General features: G+C 41.2%; 1 protein-coding gene across 1 annotated transcript in view; it reads left to right on the top strand.

Moving 5' to 3' along the window:
* The window catches only part of CACNA2D4 (calcium voltage-gated channel auxiliary subunit alpha2delta 4), a 111,019-nt gene that overhangs the window by 40,011 nt on the left and 48,654 nt on the right, over positions 1-22,354 (top strand). The window contains exons 19-25 of the mRNA XM_029955242.1: positions 5,407-5,468; positions 6,526-6,593; positions 8,800-8,845; positions 8,938-9,035; positions 11,491-11,584; positions 19,238-19,333; positions 21,406-21,533. Of these exons, the coding sequence (XP_029811102.1) occupies positions 5,407-5,468; positions 6,526-6,593; positions 8,800-8,845; positions 8,938-9,035; positions 11,491-11,584; positions 19,238-19,333; positions 21,406-21,533 (592 nt within the window). The remainder of the gene's footprint in view (positions 1-5,406; positions 5,469-6,525; positions 6,594-8,799; positions 8,846-8,937; positions 9,036-11,490; positions 11,585-19,237; positions 19,334-21,405; positions 21,534-22,354) is intronic.

Genomic DNA, 22,354 nt, shown 5'->3' with positions numbered 1-22,354 from the left:
ATAGAAATTATCCATTCCAAAGAACAAAGAAAATTTTGAAAAATATTTGAAAAAAATTATCCCTCAGTTATCTATGGTCTGGCATTATGTCCTTGGAGTCCCAGAAGAAGGGAGAAGGAATGGAACAAAAGTATTTGCAAAAGAGAATGCCCCAAATATCTTGAATTTGGTGAAAAACATCACCCAACAGATATAAAAATTTCAGCAAACTCCAAGCAGCTTAAAAGAAAAAGAAACCACATTTGACTCACCATAATATACCTGCTGAAAATCAAAGATATGGGAAAATCTTAAAAGAAGCTGGAAGAAAGCAATAATAGAATTATGGCTGACTTCTCATCAAAAACAATAAAATAAAATGTTTTAAAACCTCTCAACCCAAATTTCTACATATGAAGAAAATATCCTTCCAAAAAATGTATATTTACACATTTTATAAAAGAGAAAAGAATTGGGGTACCTAGGTGGCTCAGTTGGTTGAGATCAGGTCATGATCTCACAATTCATGAGTTTGAGCTCCACCTCCAGGCTCTGGGCTGACAGCCTGCTTCATATTCTGTGTCTCCCTCTCTCTCTGTCCCTCCCCAACTCATGCTCTGTCTCTCTGTCTCTCAAAAATAAATAAATGTTAAAAACATTTAAAAGAGAAGAGAGTTTATCAGACCTGCCCTATATGAAATGTTTAGGGAAGTCCTTTAGGCTGAAGAAAAATGACACAGATGGAAACTCAGATCTACATGAGGAAGCAAAATGGTAAATGTGTGCATTAATATGAGACTTTATTTTTTAACTGCTCAAAAAGACAACTATTTAAAGCAAAAGTTTTGACATTGTATTGTAGGGCTTATAATATACCCAAGTGTAAGATAAATGGCAATGATAGCACATAGTAGAATTATCCCAAGAATATAAGGCTAGTTTGACATTCAAAAAAGTCAGTCAATAAATGTAATTCATTACATGAACAGAATAAGGGGAAAGTACCATATGGTCATATCAATAGATGCTGAAAAAGCATTTGACAAAATTTAACTGTAAACAAAAGGAAACTTCCTCAATCTGGTAAAAGGCATTTATGAAACAGCTAACTTTAAATGGTGGAATATTAAACACTATCTCCCTAAAAGTGTGAACAAGGGAAAGATGCCTGCTATCCCCACCTCTGTTCAAGATTGCACTGAACCCTGCAAGGATCAATCCTTACGATAAGGCAAGGAAACAAAATAAAAGGCACAAAACTCAGAAAAAAAGAGGTAAAACTGTCTTTATTCATAGACAGGATGATTGTTTACATATAAAATTCCAAGACTCTGCAAAACAGCTACTAGAGCTAACAGGTAAATTTAGCAATTTGACAGAACATGAGGTCAGTACTATAAAAATAACTGCATTATATATATCAGCAAACAACTGGAAATAAATTTTTATGTTCTAATTTAACAGCATCAAATATCATAAAATACTTAAGAATAAATTTAACAAAGTCATATATGACCTCTACACTGAAAAGTACATAATGTTGCAGAAATAATGTCAAAATTAAATTAATAAAGATATAACCATGTTTATAGGTTATTAGTCAATATTGCTAAGCCATCCATTCTTCCCAAACTGATCAATAGATCCAATACAATCCCAATCAAAATTTGAACAGACTTCTTTTAGATATAGCATAAGAAGTGAACAGAAGAAGGTGATTCTAAAATTTATATGAAAATGTAAGGGACCTAAATAATGCCCGAAATGACCTTGAAAAATAAGAACAAATTTAGATGTTTCTTGCTATGTGATTTCAAGTCTGATTGTAAAGCTATAGTAGCCAAGTAGGATGGTATTTACATAAAAATAGACCAAAGATGGGCACCTGGGTGGCTCAGCCAGTTAAGCTCCTGTGACTTTTGATTTCAGCTTAGGCCATGATCTCGTGGTTCATGAGATCGAGCCTTTCACTGGGCTCTGCACTGACAGCACAGAGCCTGCTTGGGATTCTCTTCCTCTCTCTGTCCTTCCCCTGCTGTGCTCGCTAAACAAAAAACAAATAAGCTTTAAAAATAAAAACAAAACAGAACAAAAAAAAGAACGCAGAACAGACAAAGGGATAGAGAATCTGGAAATAAACTCACATATTGTTAACTGATTTTCAACAAAGACACCTTGTCAAATCAACGGAGAAAGGAAGTTCTTTTTAACAATTGGTGCTGGAACTACTAAATAAACGTATGAAGAAAATAAATAGTGAGCCGTATCTCACACCGTAAAAAAATTAATTTGAGGGGCGCTTGCGTGGCTCAATTGGTTGAGTGTAGGACTCTTGATTTCAGCTCAGGCCATGATTTCACAGTTTGTGGATTTGAATCCTGTGACAGGCTCCATCCACTCTGACAGTGCAGAGCTTGCTTAAGATTCTATCTCTCCCTCTGTAGCGCCTGGGTGGCTCAGTTGGTTGAGTGTCCGGCTTCAGCTCAGGTCATGATCTCACGGTTTGTGGGTTGGAGCCCCGTGTTGGGCTCTGTGCTGACAGGTAGCTCAGAGCTGGAGACTGCTTCAGATTCTGTGTCTCCCTCTCTCTCTCTCTGACCCTCCCCTGCTCACGCTGTCTTTTTCTGTCTCTCAAAAATAAATAAAAAACATTTTTAAAAAGATTCTATCTCTCCTCTCTCTGCTCCTCCCCTGCTCGCTCTCTCTCTCTCTCTCAAAATAAATTAATAAACCTTAAAAAAATTTTTTTAAAGAAAAGTTAATTTGAGACGGGTCATAGCCTCAATGTAAAAGCAAAAATTGCTAGTCTTCTATAAGAAAATATAGGAGAAAATCTTTACAACCTGAAGTTATCCAAAGATTTCTTTTTTTAAGTTTATTTATTTATTTTGAGAGAGAGTGTATGGGAGGGGCAGAGAGAGAGAGGGAGAGAGCAAGAATTCCAAGCAGGCTCTATACTGTCAGCACAGAGCGCAAAGTGGGGCTCAATCTCATGAACTGTAAGATCATGACCAGAGCCAAACCAAAAGTCAGAGGCTTGACTGACTGAACCACCTAGGCACCTTTATCCAAACATTTCTTAGATAAAACATGAAGAACACTAAACATAAAATAAAATTTGCTAAATTGGACTTCATCAAAAGCAACAAGTTCTATTCATCAAAAAGCACCATTAAAAAAATGAAAAAAAAAAATCAAGGCCCAGACTGTGTCCAGAATACATAAAGAACACATACAGATTGTTAACAAAAAGACTAACAACCCAATAAAAAATGGGCAAAATTCTTGCTTAGACCCAATGCATCCTTAGTCATCAAGGAAATGCAAACTAAAGCTGCAATCAGATTCCATTCCATACCTTCTGCTAGAATTTAAAGGACTGATAACACCACATTCTGGCAAAGATGTAGAGAAATTGGAACTCATATATTGCTAGTGATAGTATAATAAAAACAACTTTGGAAGCTTGTTTGGCAGTTTTTTATGAAGGAAACACTTTTAGCATATCACCCAGAAATTCCATTCCTAGGTATTTATCAAGCAAAAGAAAAATACGACCAGAAGAAGACTTGGTCAATAATGTTTGGAGCAGCTAAAGCTGCTCATTATAGCCCCACACCAGAAACGCCCCAGATGCCCCTCAGTAGGTGAGTGTAAACAAGCTGGAGTAACCGCACACCAGAGCACCACTTGGCAACGGAAGGAAACACACTGCTGATACACACAACAACACGGTGGATCTTAAAGACGTTATGTTGTGCAAAAGAAGCCAGGCACAAAAGGGCGAGCACTGCAGGAACAGGCAAACCCAATGTAAGGTGACAGAATTCAGAACAGACTTCACCCTTAGAGGGGTGGGGTGGGAGTGGGCTGGAGGGAGGCAAAGAGATTTTAGAAGATGCAAACATTCCATATCTTGACTGAGGAGGTATCTACATGAATATATATATTTATCAAAACTAATGGAAGAATACACTTAAGATCTGTACATTTTGCCTTTTTCTTTAATAAATCAAAAAAGGAGGGGCCTGGGTAGCTCAGTCAGTTAAGGGTGTCACTCTTGGTTTCAGTCTAGCTCATAATCTTATGGTTTCATGAGTTCAAGCCCTGCATTGGACTCTACTCTGGCAGCATGGAGCATGGTTGGGATTCTCTCTCTCCCTCTCTCTCTGCCCCTCCCCCACTTGCACTGTCTCTGTCTCAAAATAAATAAAAAATAAATAAATCAAAAAAGAAAAATGTTGAAGGTAATCTCCAGCCCTGACACTCAAGCCAGTTCCATGTTGGAACACTGGGCCCCCTAGTCCACCACAGCCCTTCCTGGCCCCCAGCTGTCCCAGCACCACTGTCAGGGAGGCTCTGACTGAGGCAGCGAAGGCAGGAGCATCATGGAGAGGAGACCGGTGCTGGAGAACTGTTCTTTTAGGTTTAATCTAAAGCGGTTTCCTACAAAAACAAACCTTTTTTGCCACCCAACTTCCACCACACCCCATTCAGACATTTTACTCTAAAAGCCAGAAAGAAGAGAAGGGAGTAAGAACATGTGGCTTTCCCAACAACATTAACTTGTCACGGACAGGACAATCCACAGGACTGTAGAGCCCAGAAAAAATCCTGTTCTTCCCTGGACCCACCCCCATCCATTAAAGACACACTCACCACCTCATGGCAGCCTTATGCATGGGGCGCTCTGATTAATCCTGATTTACAAATGAGAATTCTGAAACTTAGAATTGAAGTGAAGAGCTCACCCAAGAGCACACGGCTTGTAACTGGCCAAGCTGGCCCTAAATACAGGTCTGATGCCCAGCTGTGGCCCTGAGCCACCATGTGTGCTACCTGATGCCCTAAGTTACATAATTCTACTGAAACTGAAAAGATGGCAGCTTTGAAAGGAAAAAGAAGTTGTAAAAACGTGACATGGCCCTGGGAAGGGCTTAGTAGAGGAAATGGTGCCCTCTCTCCCTCGGCTGTGTTCCAGAAAGGGGAGGTTGTAGGTGGGTCATACACAAATGGGCTCCAGAAGCTTTTAGCACGAGCTGATCCTGTATGAACCCTAGCATCACTATCCACACCTGCGCTGTCCAATACAGAAGCCACTAGCTATCTTGGCTATCTAAATTTATATGAACTCAGCTAAAACTTAAAACTTCCATTCCTCAATTGCACATTTCAAGCACGCCTCACATGGCTAGCGGCCACTTTTGGGAACAGCAAGAATGTAGACCTTTGTCCCTTAATCAGGCAACCCCAAGGCTGCAGCTTGCTGGGGCTGATGGTGGCCAACAAGGTGAGGCATGCCCATGGGGGTCATGAAAAGGGGTCAGAGGTAAAGGAAGTGGCACAGAGGCAATGAAGGCCAAGGTGAGGAGGTAAGTGGCATGGTCAGTCTCTCCAGCAAACATTCTTTTCTTTTCCCTCTTTCAGAAGAGAGTTCTTTTCCTGACCAATGACTACTTCTTCACAGACATCAGTGACACCCCTTTCAGGTGAGGGACCCATGTTTTATTTGAAAGGGGAAAGTGGAGTGGCTAGAACATAAATACCAACAACTTAGGGCAGAACTTCCAGGTCTGGGGAATTAATTTACTCAGATTTAGTTGGCAATTTTATGGTAACATTAAAAAAAACCCAGGCTTACCTTCAGGAAACTTGAGGTCTAGACCTGCTTTGCCAGTGCATTCTACTTTGTAGGGTCTGGAGCCAAACTCTCTGGGTTTGGGTCCAACTGCACTCCTAGCAGGCTGTGTGACCGTAGTCAAGTTACTTAACTTCTCTTTGCCTTTGACTCTTGTTTGTAAAATGAATGTAAAAATAGTAGCTATTTCTCTGAGGCTTATAGGACATAATCTACTTAAAGATCTTAAAGCAATGCAATGTAAACAATTGTAAAATGAAAGATCAAATCTGAAAAATCTCTTTGGTTCCTTCCAACTGTGTTCAACATGAGGCATTATACAGCTTAGAAAGCAAATAGCCCTTATCTCTGGATTACCTCATTTCTCAGTAAAGTGTGGTGCCCAACCCAGACGGCTCAGTAGGATACCTGAGGGATTTTGCAAAACTGTCAATGCCCCAACTCCATCCGAACCAATGAACCTAGAATTTCTGAGATAGGGCCCTGGCACTAGTATCTTTTAAAGCTCCTATGTAATTCAGTTATGCAGCAAACATTAACAGCCATGTTCTACAAGGAGAGAGAGGGAGGCATGGTGGGGTTCACCAGGCAGGAAAGCACTCTCCTATTTGTGGTAGCCTATGAGACATAGAAACCTTTCCACATTTCAGGAAGTCCCTGAGAGGTTTGGGATGAATCTTGTCTAAAATGGTAGGTGACACGTCTCTTGACCTACAGAACTGACAGGGTCCTTCTTGGGAAGAAAGGCCTATGGAAGCATAGAACTGCTGCTTTAATTCTAGAGGAGACAACCTGTGAAGCCAGGTGCAACGCTCATAGACTCCAAGTTGCTGAAGGCCAAGGAGGTGGTCTGACGTTGCTTGGCCCTTGCTACTGCTGAGCACTTGTATTCTCTGTTCTCCCCACAGTCTAGGAGTGGTGCTGTCCCGGGGCCATGGAGAATACATCCTCCTGGGGAACACAACTGTGGAAGAAGGTGGGACTGTGCCCAGTACTGGTGGGCAGTGTGGAAGGAAAATGGATTCTCCCGGGACATTGCGCAGGGCCAGCCTGGGGCAAAGCCAGAGTCTCCCAGGTCCTGGACTTGAGCAAAGTCTCAGAGCAAGGCTGCCTGGTGAGGAGGGGTCTGTGTGTCCCATGTGCCAGGGCTGCAGGATCTGCCAGTCAGTCGTGAAAGCCAGCAAAGCCTAGGACTTGCCATTGTGGAAAGCTTTGCTGGACCAGAGGAGGTAGGTCAAGGGGATGTATATCTCTGAACAAAGCTGAACTTTACCTGTCAGAAGGCATTACAAAAGTGGCTGGGAAGAGTAAAGGAGCAAATCTGTAGCAGTTGGCTAAGGCTGACACAACAAAGTTCCACCAGTTGGTGGTGTAAACAACAGAAATGCATTCTCTTGCAGTTCTTGATGCCATGCCCCCTCCAATACCTTCAGGGCAGGATCCTTCCTGGCCTCTACCTCCTGATAGCCCCAGGCATTCCTTGACTTGAAGCTACAGTTCTTCAGTCTCTGTGCTCACCATCACTGTAGTTTCTCCTCTGTGTCTCTCTTTTGAACCTTGTACAACCAGTCATATTGGATTAGGGCCATCTGCCATGACACTATTTCCAAATAAGGTCACATTCACAAGTACTGGCATTCATACTTCAACATATCTTTGGGGGGACACAGCTCAAACCATAGTAGGGAACTTATGAGAAGTGAACTGAGAGGGGCAGCAAGGAATGGTGGGGAAGGATGGGGGACAAGGGCCCCACCCTCCCTAACCCAACCTGTTCTTGACTTACAGCTGCCTGAGCACCTTGAAATAACAAAACTAATATCCGGAGTTCAGGAATATCTCAGGAAGTCCTGGCGGTTGGCCACAGTTCCATTTAACACCTACATTCTGTCCATTCTTCATCATCTCTTGAGTGCATCTCACGTCTCCATCTCTCTGCCAACACACTAGTGGTTGTCACCTCTCTCCTGGATAATGAAAGCAGCCTTCAACTGGTCTCCCTGCCTCTGTTTTCCTGTAAATCTCTGACAGAGGGATCTATCTAGAAATGCCAGATCACATTGTGTCACTGCTAAAGGACCTTAAAATGGCCTTCTGGATTATTTTTCTTCTCTTTGGTTACTTCTCCATGCGCTAAGCTTTAAGATCTCCCCATGTGCTGTGCTCTCTCCTGAAATGCTCTTCTCTCCAGTGCCACCCTCTTAACCTACCTAACGTGGACTCACTCTTCACTTCCAAGTGTAGATGTCACTTTTCCAGCAGCTGTCCTTGGCAGACCCCCTGTGCCCAGCTACATGCTTCCATGTGACCCCTGCATTCACCCTTTCACACCACATATCCATGACATTGGACTATACTTCTTCCCTGTCTTCCATTTTCCCCAAAACAATCTAACTCCCTGGGCCTCCACGGTGCATTTTCTCCCTATACTTTTCTTTCTGTACCCAGATATTCTCAGGTTACATACCTACCTGAGGGGACAGAGGATAATATCCCTCACCTACTTCCATGGGTAAGACCAGCCAGTGATCCAGTGGTTTGGAATTATGAACTCAACCAGGCTTACTGTAGCTAATTTGCCTTTTGTCCATGTCAGTCCAGCACCCCTTTTAATGACTCCACAAATTCCTCCTTGGCATTTCCATCATCCTTTCCTTCAATTTAACAAACCTCAATTGAACACCTATTTTTGAGGACTGAATAGGTGCTCAGTAGGGTATTTGTTCATTTACTTATTCAGTCAACAAACATGCACTGAGCACATGGTTAGTGTAGGTATAGCATCAGGCTACAGAGGTTACAAAAAACAGATATGGCCCATCTCTGAGTTCTACTTTTGACTGGCCATTTAACTCAGTTGGGTACAATGCAGTCAATGAAGGGGAAAATCACTGGTTTCAAAGTATCAGCTCTTTGAGACAAATCCAAATAGGTGGGATTTGTACAGGAGGCAATAGGAAGAAAAAGCATTTCAGGAAGCAGGAGCATCATGGACAAAAGCATGATCTGTACAAACTCAGCACCATCCTATCAGTTAGGTCCCTACTCTGAGCTGAGAACAAGGAAGAATAGAACCCAGTCCTTCCCTAGAGAAGCTTCCTGGCAGTTGTTTGTAAGTAATTCAGCTGCACATCCTCACAACAGTGGGTGAGCCCCATATTGAGTGTGAACTCTCATTTCAGGCTTGCACGACTTGCTTCACCCAGATCTGACCGTGGCCAGTGATTGGTGAGTGGGAAAGTTGCTGTTAGCAAGGAATAGAGAATGGAGGGAGAAAGGCGGACTTTTCTTGAGGTAACATTGAGTCTCCTGGGCTCCAGGATCTACTGCATCACAGATGTCGACCGGGACCACCGGAAGCTCAGCCAGCTGGAGGCCATCATCCGCTTCCTGACAGGGAAGGACCCAGATCTGGAGTGTGAGTGCAGAAGGACTTTCTCTTTTTTTTCCTTTACTTACTTATTTATTATTATTATTTTTAATTTACCTCCAAGTTAGTTAGCATATAGTGCAATGATGATTTCAGGAGTAGATTCCAGTGACTCATCCCTATGTATAACACCCAGTGCTCATCCCAACCAGTGTCCTCCTTAATGCCCCTTACTCATCTAGCCCATCCCCCTACCCATAACCCCTCCAGCAACCCTCTGTTTATTCTCTGTATTTTAAGAATCTCTTGTGTTTTGTCTACTTTTTTCTTTTTTAAAAAATTTGACTACATGTGAGTTTTACTATGCCATTTATCAAAAATAACATAAAAATTTTAAGTGAAATCAGAAAAAATACACTAACCCATGGGGTGCCTGGGTGGCTTAGTGGGCTAAGTGTCTGACTTCGGCTCAGGTCATGATCTTGCGGTCCATGGGTTCAAGCCCTGCATCAGGTTCTGTGCTGGCAGCTCAGAGCCTGGAGACTGTTTCAGATTCTGTGTCACTCTCTCTCTCTGCCCCTCCCCCACTCATGCTCAGTCTCTCTCTGTCTCAAAAATAAAGAAACAAAAAAAAATTTTTTTAAATACACTAACCTTGATGGGTAAGGTCTCAGTGTGTGGTGTTTTTAAGTGTTGAATTGTTGACATTTCATTTCGTTATTGATATCAACTTTTTAAAATTCAAGCATAGTTAACATATGGCATTATATTCATGTCAGGTATCCGATATAGTGATTCAGCACTATATATTTCTCAGTGATCATCGTGATAAGTGTACTCATTATTTCACCCATTCCCCATTCACCTCCCCTCTGGTAACCATCAGTTCTCTGTATTTCAGAGTCTGTTTTTTGTCTGCCTCTTTTTCTTTGTTTTGTTTCTTAAATTGCATATATAAGTGAAATCATATGGTATTTGTCTTTCTCCGACTTATTTCACTCAGCATTATACTCTCTAGATCCATCCATATTGTTGCAAATGGCAAGATTTCACTCTTTTTTATGGCTGAGCCACTGAGGACCCTGGAACTCACCCATGGCTTAAGGAGAACAGGGAGATTATCAAATAAAAAGGCAGAACCAGACTGTCTATGGGGCCATGAAAGGTTCTAAGTTCCTGGCACTGTGGCAGCCTGAGTGTTGCCATGTCAGGGATTGGGATTGCTTTAAGCCCCTTTTACCCAGGCACTGCTAAGGCTCCAAAGAGACACTTTCACCATGTAAGGGCATCATCAACCTGCCCCTACATATGTCCCTACCACCCCTAGCTGATGCTGATGCTCTGTACTCTAAAGTCCTCATCTCAACAAAGGAGAACATTTGGCCAGATGGCATATTGTAGCCTGTGGTCTGTGAGGGTTTTCCAGTGCCTGGCTCTCAGGCTAAATTTAAATTCCCCAACACAAATGCAACTGGTGAAACCACAGGGCCACACCCTTGGCAGGATCCCTCTTCTTCCTCTTTGGAAGAGGAACAGGACATCCTGACATACAAGTGTCACCCCTAAGACACGACCTTGCCTCCATGCTGGCCCAAAAGGGCACTCATTTGTGCATTCATCCATTCCGTCAGTAATCTGTACTGAGCATGTACTTTGTGCCAGGCCTGGGGTAGGCACTGAAGCTACAGAGATGACCCAAACAGATGAGACCCTTACTCTTATGGAGCTTGTAATCTAGTGTAGAAACCACATAACAAAGAAGCAGGCATATGTGTGTAGATGAAGATTATTCCAAATTGTGGCAAGTGCCATGAGTAGGAAACTATAGAGCACCTAACTCTGTCAGGCAGTATTACTTATGCTGAGGATAAAAAAGAGTGACCTGAGTGCCTTCACAGGTACAGAGTCTACTTTAGGGGTGATGACAGAGGTGATGGCTGCACATCATTGTGAATGTACTAAATGCCACTGAGTCATATACTTCAAATCGGCTAATTTTGTGTTACATAGATTTCACCTCAATAAAAGTAGTTAATTTTTTAAAGAGAGAGGGAAAAGAGTCACACATGCAAAGAGTTGGAGGAAAGCATCCAGACCAGGGAACAGCATGCACAGAGGCTCTGAGACAAATTCACATGCACAGAACTGGCAAAAGGCCAATGTGTTGGGAAGGTGATGATCAAGCTGCAAACTGATGGCAGCAGAGAGGAGAGGTGGCCTGGGCTCAGGGCAAGGTCTGATTCCCTGAGGGTCCTAATCTCACAGAATACCAGAGCTGGGAAGAGCCTTAGAAATCACTTAGTTCTGCTCACATGTTGTTTGAGATTGGGGATGTGATGACATAACTTCCTCAAGCTCACACAGATGGTTTTATGTGTCCCACATATGTGTTTATGAGGCCAATCCCATTCCCTGAAGTCAGGATTCCTCACAAGGGCAAATGAGCTGTGTTCAACATCATGAAGGAAATAAGTGGTTTGGTCTCCTTTTATTTTGCCCCCAGGTGACGAGGAGCTGGTGCGGGAGGTACTGCTTGATGCGGTGGTGACAGCCCCCATGGAAGCCTACTGGACAGTGCTGGCTCTCAACACCTCTGAGTATGTCAGTCCTTGGTGGGGCTGAGGGTTCTGTGGAGGGAAGCAGCTCCAACCCCTAGGATTCCCTTGGCTGAGTCAGGGTCCCTCCCACTCCCTGGCTGGTAGCTCAGGAGACAACAAGGTCCAAGATGAAGGTGATGACAGTGGGCAGAATGGGGAGAGTGAGAGTTTCCTTCACATGGGCCCCAGCAAAGCAGAGAGTTGGCTCAGCTTCCATACCCCACATGTGCTGCTGCTCTCCACTCTGGAAAAACACCAAGTGCGGGTCCCCTGGGCATGGCTCCAGATACCCCACCCACACTGCAGCAGCCCTGTTCCAAGAACACCTCTCTCAGGGTTGGGCTGTACTGTGTAAGCCTATTTGCCAAGTACCCTGGAAAGAGTGGTTCAAGCAGGACCCAATTTCCAGCACATAAGTTCAAGACATTATGAAGTAGAAACTTAGCCTTTCCCAGTACCTTAGATTTCCTCACTCCCTTTGCTGATATTACCTTGTGCTGTCATGTTTAGTAGTCAGGCAGAAAGAAGAAATGAATGGTGTGTGTGTGTGTGTGTGTGTGTGTGTGTGTGTATAAAACATTTATGAAAGTCCAAATAGGAAAGAGTTCTCACTGACTGCTGCTTATTAGAAGAATGGGTAACTGAAACAGAGATGGAAGAGACACTTTTCACCGTAGAACTTACAACTTTTTAGTATAATTTTGAGCCATGGAAATGTATTACCTATACAAAATTAAATGAAGCTAAAGAAAAAAAATATAGCAGGCCAGGCACGGTCCTAAGTACTTAGTATATATTAACCTCATAACTATCTTCCAATATAGGTACTATCATTATCCCCATTTTACAGATGAGGAAGCCAAGGCAAAGTGGAATAAGTAACTTGCCCAAGGTCATATGCCTCACAAGTGGTGAAGCTGGAGTAAAACCAGGCAGCCTGGGTCTGGGGTCTAGGGGTTGGATCACTGGTTTGGAGAGAAGGGGCATGATCTTCATCTTTCCAAGTTCAGAGATTAGCCAGAGACATTTTTAATGCTGAGAAACACTGAAGAACAAATATTCTTAACCAAGGTGTATATTAGAAAAGAAGACCTGGAGAATTAAATATACAACAACATATTAATAGAGCTAAGGGGGAAAGTCATATAGTCATTCCCATAGATACAAAAAATATTTGAACAAATATTAATATCCATGCATATTTTTAAGAAATTAAATTAAATTAAAATTGACCTAAGTGTGAAAGCCAACATCTGAATGGGACTAGAGGCTCTCTCAACTAAAGACAGGACTCAGACAGACATTCCCATATCCCTATTACTATTTAACAAGGTCAGAAGGTATTAGTCAGTGTAATCAGACAAGAGAATGCACCTAGAAGCAATGAGAAGGGAAAGGGAGAAGTAAATTATATCTGTTTAAGAAGGTGATATGATTATGTCTCTGGAAACCCCAGAAGAATTTATAGGAAAGCTAGTAAAACAATAATAGAATTTATAAAGTAGCAGTTTATAATATTAACATCCAAAAATTAATATCCTTTGCCTGTAAAAAATGAAATTAAATAAAAAATATCATGCAAGAATTCGTATTTAAGAGGGCAAAAAAATAAAATGTAATTAAATGCCTAGGTATAAGTTTATAAGAAATATCCAAAAACTTACATAAGGAAAATATTAAAATACTCCTGGAAGACACAAACATAGACTTGAACAAATGCAGAGGTATTCAATATTTTTGGATAGGAAGAATCAACATCACAAAGACATTAATCCTCTGTAAGCTAATTTGTAAGTTTAATGCAACCCCAGTAAAAATGTAAGCAGTATTTTTATGGATCCACATAAACTGATTATAAAGTTTATTTGGAAAAAAAAAAAGTCGAGAAATTCCCGAAAAAGAAAAGCAACAAAGGAAGTTTTGTCCTCCAGCATATTAAAACATATAATTTATGAAGTGTAGTGCTGACACACGGATAGAAAGGCAGACCAAGAGGAAAAAATAGAAAATCTAGAAATTCATCTAAATGCATGTGGAAATTTAGTATATGACAAAGACATCATGTCAAACCAGTGAAGGGAAAAAATGGACTCTTTAATAACTGATTTGAGAGCCATATGGTAAATGATAAAATTGTATTATTTCCTCACACCATACATCTGGACAAAGTCCAAATGACTCAGATTTAAATGTAAAAAATGAAACCATATAAGCACTAAAAAAAAAAAAAAAAAACCATGAGCCAGTTGCTCTAAAATCTAGGAATTAGGAAACCTTTCCCAATGATGACTCAAAATTCAGAAGCAATAGGAGAATGACTGATAAATTTAACAATGTAAAAATGTTTATTTGGCAAAAATAAAAACATAAGCAAGGTGAAAACATAAATGAGAAGCCAGAAAAATGTTTGCAACTTAAAAAACAAATAAAAGATTATTATGTTTTATTTGCAAAAAATGAAGAACTTCAAAAATAAGGAAGTAAAAGACCAACCACTTTATAGGGAAAAGGAGCAAGGGATTATGGACAGTTCAGAGAATACACACAAACAGCCTTTAAATATATGAGAAAATGGTCAATCTAGCTCATAATAAAAGGAATGCAAATTAAAGATTATATCCGTCACTTGTCACGCTGACGTGTACTGCCGGCAAGGCCATGGGGATCAGGCTCTTGTAAATTGTCAACGGGTACACACAACGTTTCAAGGGCCATGGAGGAGAATTTGGCAATATCTAACAAATTACATATGCATTTATGCTTTGACTCAGCAATACCACTTCTAGGAACTCATTTATCCCAAAGATACACTAGTAAAAATAGGAAAAGGTATATACATGAGCTTTTTGTTACAGCTCCATTTATAACAGTAAAAGGTAGAAAATAACCTAAATCCATCAGTAGGAGCCTAGTTAAATAAACCATGGTAGATCCACATAATGGAATACTATGTAACTATAAAAAATGAGAAATCTATAGACTGCTATGGAATGGTCTAACCAATGGAGAAAAGTGTGCATAACATCTCCACTATTTATTTAAAAAGGGGAAATGTGAATATACTTTCATAGTTACTTACACACATATAAACATAGACACATGTATATATGTACACATACATGTTTAAGAGAACAATAAACAAGCAAACCAAAGTTACTTTAGGGAGAGTGAAAGAACAAGGGAGTGGAGACAGAAACAGGCTTATAAATATGCTTTATTTTGCATATTTGACTTTGGAGCCATGTAAATGCTTTATATCATTATAAAACAAAATTAAAATTTAAAAAATAAGCTCTAAACATTTGAAAACAAATGAAACAAATAAACCTAGCTGTGTATCAAGTTTATGAAATAACTATACATAGATGGATTCTTTCAAGGGACTTAAAAACACAGAACCATAAACAATAAATAAATGAACAAACTCGTAAACCATTTTCAATAACCACATTACTAGAAACAATATTGGCACTGTATTTTCAAACTATATAGATGGGTAGCGCAAATAGTATTGTATTAACGTCATTAGAAACCAAGGTTTTGAGCAAACAAAAAAAGAGATGCAAATTTTTTAAATCAAAGACATAAAGATGTACTGCCAAGTATGAATTGGAAATATCAATGAACTCGTGATTATTTTCTCTGAAAGAAACAAAAAGTATATCCTAGACCTGTACACTGAAAAGACCAACCTTAGTGAGCATCCCAGACCCGGACTGTGGACTTTCAATGTGCATATTAAGAAGTTCTCATTAAAATGAGTCAGCGATCCTTGGAGAAATGTCTGATTTCAGAACAGGGGCAAGAAATGTACAAAATGAGCCAGGAGCATCTTGTCATAACTAGATGCAAGAAGTTACCAAAGACTATAATGAGATTGTGCCAGTGGGATCCCAGAGCCAACCGGAAATGACTCTCACTGGTTAAAGGTGGAACAATTAGAGCAGCAAAAGTAATGACAACTGCAATGGATTAAAACATATTAAGTATGTTAAAATCCTGTGTTCCTAATGATACTAGGGAGAAAGAAAAGATTTTCTTGATCAACCTCAGAAAATGTTAGGAAACCAACTCATTATTCTAAAAAATGGTAAATAAACAGAGACTCAATTATTTATCTTGGCTCTTCTGAAGAAGTTGCGTCTCTGAATAACCAAATATTGATGAGAAGTCTATCTTTAATCAAGTATTTCAGGTGCAAATAAAATAAGGAAGAAATCAAGGAATATTTGTATCTTGCAACCTCTAGTCAATAAGACAGTGTGTGCCTCTTGACAAAGAACACACCACCTATAACTCAAACCTATATCAAACCCATACCTCTAACTGCTAGTTTATAAGAAATATAAGGGACAAGACAGCATGCTAAATAACACCACAGCATCATGATCAGCTAAACCCAGAAGGCAGAAACTCTACAGAACAAATAACCTACTTCAGCAAATAAATTGCAAGGAAAAAAGAGGAAGGAAGGACAGGATGAGAAAGGAAGGTTGAAGGCGACTAAAGATGACTATTAACGGGTGTGGGGTTCCTTTCGGGGATGATGAAAGTGTTCTAAAATAGACTGGTGATGGCCACACAACTCTGTGAATACACTAAAAACCATTTAATTGTACACTTTAAATAGATGAACTGTATGGCAAATGGATTACAGTTTAATGAATATAAATATCTAGATTGAGATTGAGAAATGAGACAGAGGGAGAGAGAGAGAGGAAAGAAAAGAGACACATGAACTGTAGACCCTCGTCTGATTCTGATACAAATAAGCTTTAGAAAAAAATCATGAGGATTATGGACTATTGGACTATTGGATGCTATTAAGGAATTGTGGAGTTTTTTTTTTTTAAGTGTGATAATGTCATTAATTTTTTCATTCCTTATATTTTAATGATAGAAATTAAAATATTTATCAATGAAATGAGATCTGAGATTTGCCTCAAAATAGTCTAATTGACTGCAGGAGGCTGTAGATAAAACAAGACTGGCATAGACTGGTAATTATTGAAGCTAATTTATGGGTGCAGGAGTCTCATTAGACTATTCTGTAGTAATTTTGAATAAAGAATTGCATCAGGAAGATTTTTAGAGAAAGAGTCCCTTAGGCCCCACCCCTGGAAGTTCTGGTTACTACAGCATCAGAGGGGGGCAGGTAAACCCCATCTGTATCTTCAGACCTCAGTGACTTTCCAGATTGTAGACCAAGTGTCTTAATCCAGCTCTAGGTACTATCAGTTGACATTGCATGGTGCAGACTTCGTAACAGAATTCCATTAGGGATACCCCAATAGCCATACAGCTGAGCCTTGATTAAAAGAACAAATATTTACCCAGGTTGCCTGGCTGGCTCAGTCAGTTAAGTATCTGACTCTTTATTATGGTTCAGGTCAAGATCATAGCATTCAGGAGTTCAAGCCCTGCATCAGGCTTGCCTACTTTATACACTCACTGAAACCTCTGATCTAGGTACTAAGAGAAATTAGGTAATTGCCTGCAGCAAACTGGGCTAGGCACATGAATATTAATAAAGTTAGAAGTAATTAAATAAAAACCATGTATAACAAGTACACAGCTAGCTAATAGCATATTCAGTGGTGAAAACAATGAAAAGCTGAAAGCTCTTGCTCTAAGATCAGGAAAAAGGAAGTCTTACCACTGATACTCAATATAGTGGTGGAAGTCCTAGCCAAAGCAAGTAAGCAAGAAAAAGAACAAAATAAAAAGGCAACTTATGAAGTGGGGGAAAATATTTACAAATTACATCTGATAAGGGGTTAATATCCAAAATATATATTTAAAAACTCACACAACTCAATAGCAACAAAACAATCTAATTTTGGGGCTCCTGGGTGGCTCAGTCAGTTAAGCGTCCAACTTCGGCTCAGGTCATGATCTCACAGTCAGTAGGTTTGAGCCCCGCATCGGGCTCTGTGCTGAGCCCGCTTCAGATTCTGTGTCTCCATCTCTCTCTGCCCCTCCCCCACCTGCTCTCTGTCTCTGTCTCTCAAAATAAAATAATAAACACCAAAAAAATCTGATTTTTATTAAAAGCTCAGAGGAACTGAATAGACATTTTTCCAGAGAAAAACCTTCAAAGAGCCAACTGATGCATGAAAGAGTTCTCAACATCAGTAATAATCAGGAAAACGCAAATCAAAAACACAGTGAGCTACCATCTCACATGTTAGAATGTTATCAGAAAGACAGGAGACAACAAGTGTTGGCAAAGATGTGGAGAAAAGGGAACCCCTGTGCACCATTAGTGGTAATGGGAATTGGTGCAGCCACTATATACAACCGTGTGGAGGTTCTTCAAAAAATTAATAAAAGAACTATCCAGCAATCTCACTTCTGGTTACTTATTCAAAGGAAATGAAACCATTATCTTGAAAACATATCTACACCCCCATGTTCATTGCAGCATTATTTATAATAGCCCAGATATGGAAACAACATGTCATCACTGGATGAATGGACAAAGAAGATATATTTCCTTCTTGATGGCTAAATACATTATTCAGCCATGAAGAAGGAAATCCTGCCATTTATGACAACATAGATGAACCCTGAGGGTGTTATGCTAAGTGAAACAACCCCAACAAAGAAAGACAAATACTATATGATATCACTTATATGGAGAATCTATAAAAGAATAGAAACTCATAGAAACAGAAGAAAAGCAATTGCTGTGGGCTGGTTGGGTGAAGACAGATCAGTACAAAGCTACAAGCTGAATAAGGCCTGAGGATCTAATGCAAAACATGGTGATTGTAGTTGAGAACACTGTATTCTATAATTGAAATTAGCTAAGAGAGTAGAACTTAAATATTCTCATCCCCCCAAAAAAAGATAAAAATACCTAACATGACAGATGTGTTAATTAACTAGATGAGAAGAGTCCTTTCACAATGTATACATATATCAAATAACCATGATGAACACTTAAAAATTTTATAATTGTATGTCAATTATACCTCAAAAAAGCTGAAATTAAAAGAAAAAGAAAAGAGGTGATGACTCCCACCCCTGGTGCGTCATCATCATAGAAGTATGGCTTTGAGACCATGAGAAAAACTAGTTACACTCCAGCTAACTAATGGATTTTCTTTCTCAAATATTGCTGGCAAGGTTTTAAAGCCCACTGGGTTCACGTAGGTAGATGCAGACAGTGTCTTCTCCTCTTCCTTTTACATTTCAATATTGAGGTAAACATGTGAAGAGGGCTTTAAAACTGAAGTGTCATGTATGTGCCGGTCATGAGAAGTTCCTATTCTTGAGATTCGAGGACAAAACATCTTTTCCTGAATTTCTTCTGTCTTCCAAAGCCAGCTCCCCTAAAACCTGGATGGACAAACTAGAAGCAAAAACAGTAGACAGGCAGAGCCTCAGGGGACCCCATTAACAAGGGAATATGCTGCCCAGGGTAGCTGGGTCAACCAGATGTAACAAACATGATGCTCACAGAGGATGGCCAGTGCATGTGTGTGCAACCCTCTGAGCAACCAACCTTCCTGTCCATACCCTGCCCCCGACCCTGAACATCAGGACAGAAACTAGGAGAGGCCTGCAGGTCTTCCCTGTGCTCCCTATGCCCTCTTCCTAGACCTGTCACTTCACTGTATGGTAACATCTACTCTGTCTGCTTCACAGTGAGTCCGAGCAGGTCGTGGACATGGCCTTCCTGGGCACCCGGGCTGGCCTCCTCAGAAGCAGCTTATTTGTGGGCTCCGAGAAGGTCTCCGACAAGTGAGTCCTGCTGGAGAGGGAGAGGGACCCCTGAAGGGTGTTCCTGTGGCAGACTCTTGGAGTCCAGCAGTGCAAGGAGGGTGGAGAGGTTGCGGTTTGCAGATTGCAAAGGTCAGAAAAGTAACTCTTCTACCAGGCTTAGATGCATCCTGGAGGTGTCCCCAAGAAAGGAGGGACAGTAGCCGAGTCAGGAAGAGAGTAGCTGAGACACTTAAGTTGGAAGAATTAACCACTTCCACAAAAGGAAACCCAGAAGTTGTTTTCCCCCTGGGACCAGTCTCTATGTGACAAGCTAAATTATTTGGGCATGTCCGCTATTGTGTTAACAACTTACATATTTCCTAAGTCAGCAGCTCTCAACTGGAGGTATTTTTCCCCCATCCGCACCCCAGAAACATTTGGCAATGTCTACAGACATGTTTGGTTGTCACAGCGAGGGGATGGGGGCTTGCTACTAACATCTAGTGGGCAGAGGCCAGGGATACTGTTAAACATCCTCACAACAATTATTTGGCCTAAAACATCAATAGTGCTGAGGCTAAGAGACTGTGCTCCCAGCAAAGCCTACATTTTGGAGACCAGCTTGCCAGGGTGTCCTCCCCACCAAATACTGCAGCAAAGGGACATGGGTGCCAGAAAAGGGTGCTGGGTGAGGGTGTGAGAGCAGAGCCACCCACCATTCTGCAAACCACCAGACTCAAATAGAGGCCACCAGGCGCTCGGAAGAGAACAGTGAGGAGGCACCTCATAGTCTCCTGCCCGCTCACTGCTCCTCTCACTGAATCCAAGCACACACAGCCATGGAACGCCATCTTTGAGCTTCTTCCAGGACTCTGACAGATCCATGCTTGCTTAAAAGCTGAGACTTTCTCAGGAAAACAAATCAAGTTGCTTTTCCCTCACCTCGCTTCCCCTCATTCCCAGAGAGGTGAACAGAGGAGAGTGCTGTCTTGCTAACCCTTCCCACAGCTCTGTTAGAGACACAGCAAATGACTCACTGGACCCAATCTGGTGGGTAAACTGTAGATTTACTCCAAGGCCTTGAGCAGTGTGGGGAGCTGACCTCTCCTGCTTTCCACCCACTTGTACTTCCTCATCCCCTTACACTTCCACCCCCACACATAAAATGACACCCATGTCATTGTCTGGCCAAAGTTGGACAGGGTGAACAACACCTGGCAGTATGAAGGAGATAAAAGCATCCTTGGTATTTCCCTGCATCCTCCCTGAAAGGTTTCTATGAATAAAGAGGGAAATCTCAATACAGAGAGACCCTACTGGCTTACAATAACAACCACCACAAATGGCCGCATGGGCACAATGCAACTCCAGATGCAACTTCACCTAAACCATGGCGTGCCTGGCAGCTCAGGAATTGTGCAGGTCAGCTTCTTTTGAATATGTAAGCCAAGTGCTCTTAAAATCAAACTTCAGTTATCCACCTTTTGGGTTATCCACAGTGTCTTTTTTAATCCACAAACCAGCTTCTCCCTGCCTCCCACTCTGCTTCTGGACCAACATTCCCTTCTGCTGGCTGCTGTGTGTTCAGGGAATGCAAAACCATAATTAGCAAGGTAAAGCTGTTCAAAAAAAGATAAGTCATAATGCATTCTACATCCTAGAGGCAATGACTTTTGAAGTAACCATTTGGGGGAAATTTATGCCTTCTATTAGTGCAGTGATAGAATTGACTATACAGTTTCCCCATTCAGACATGTCAATTAACCAGACAAAAAGGAATTAGGCTATATACAAAAGAAATAAACCCCACAGGCATAGGAGTTTTCATTTTTTTTTAAAAAGTGTTCTTTCACAATACAGGCTCTATATCTCTTCTAGCTACTAATGTATCATCAGGTACAACAGCATTTGATTCTAGAAAGATCAGAAATTTCTGGGGAACATTGTATGGGGTAAAATCAGCTTAGGGGCTAATATTTTCTATCTGCAACTCTACCAAAGCAGAGATTAATCTCTCTTCTTGGCCCAGCCAAGATGACCTTGTATAAAAAGAGAGAAGGATTAGCATGTTCCCAGATACAGGAGGACGTACCAAATATTTCTCCTTGCAGAAAGTTCCTGACTCCTGAGGATGAAGCCAGCATATTCAACATGGACCACTTCCCTCTGTGGTACCGCCAGGCTGCTGAGCATCCTGCGGGCAGCTTTGTCTTCAATCTGCGGTCAGCCGAGGTACCAGGTAATCCGCACCACCGTGCTCCTGGGGCTGAGCTGGGACCAGGGCATGATTCCTCCTGGTGCTTTTGGTGGGAAACAGGAGCAGATATGGAACAGAATGTCTACACCTCGAGGCCCCCTTCCAACCCTCCCTCCTGACACATGTTAGCAACTTGGGAAAGCTCACTCATGCCTTATCACACAATTGGTCTCTACCCTGAATATAGGACAGATCGTTTTATCCCCTAGCCTGCAGCCAAAGTTGGCCCTTAAAAACCCAGCATTGGGGATCTACCCAAGGGATGGAGAAGTGCTGATGCATAGAGGCACATGTACCCCAATGTTCATAGCAGCACTGTCAACAATAGCCAAATCATGGAAAGAGCCTAAATGTCCATCAACTGATGAATGGATCAAGAAGATGTGGTTTATATATACAATAGAGTACTACATGGCAATGAGAAAAAAATGATATCTGGCCATTTGTAGCAAAATGGATGGACCTTGAGGGTGTCATGCTAAGTGAAATAAGTCGGGCAGAGAAGGACAGATACCGTATGTTATCACACATAGCTCTAATAGGAGAAACCTAACAGGGGACCATGGGAATGGGAAAGGGGGAAAAAGAAATGGGGAGAGGGAGTGTGGCAAATCATGAGAGACTTTTGAATGCTGCACAAACTGAGGGCTGAAGAGGGAGGGGGAAAAGGGAAGCGGGGCAATGGTCATGGAGGGGGGCACTTGTAGGGAAGAGCACTGGGTGTTATATGGAAACCAACTTGGTAATAAGCTATATAAAAAATAAAATAAAATGTTTACCAATAAACAAATAAACAAACAAAC

The sequence above is a fragment of the Suricata suricatta genome, chromosome 10 (assembly GCF_006229205.1).
Source record: "Suricata suricatta isolate VVHF042 chromosome 10, meerkat_22Aug2017_6uvM2_HiC, whole genome shotgun sequence".
In the NCBI taxonomy this organism is placed as follows: domain Eukaryota; kingdom Metazoa; phylum Chordata; class Mammalia; order Carnivora; family Herpestidae; genus Suricata; species Suricata suricatta.
Note: the sequence above shows the minus strand (reverse complement) of the source record. Positions and strands in the feature narration are given on the sequence as shown.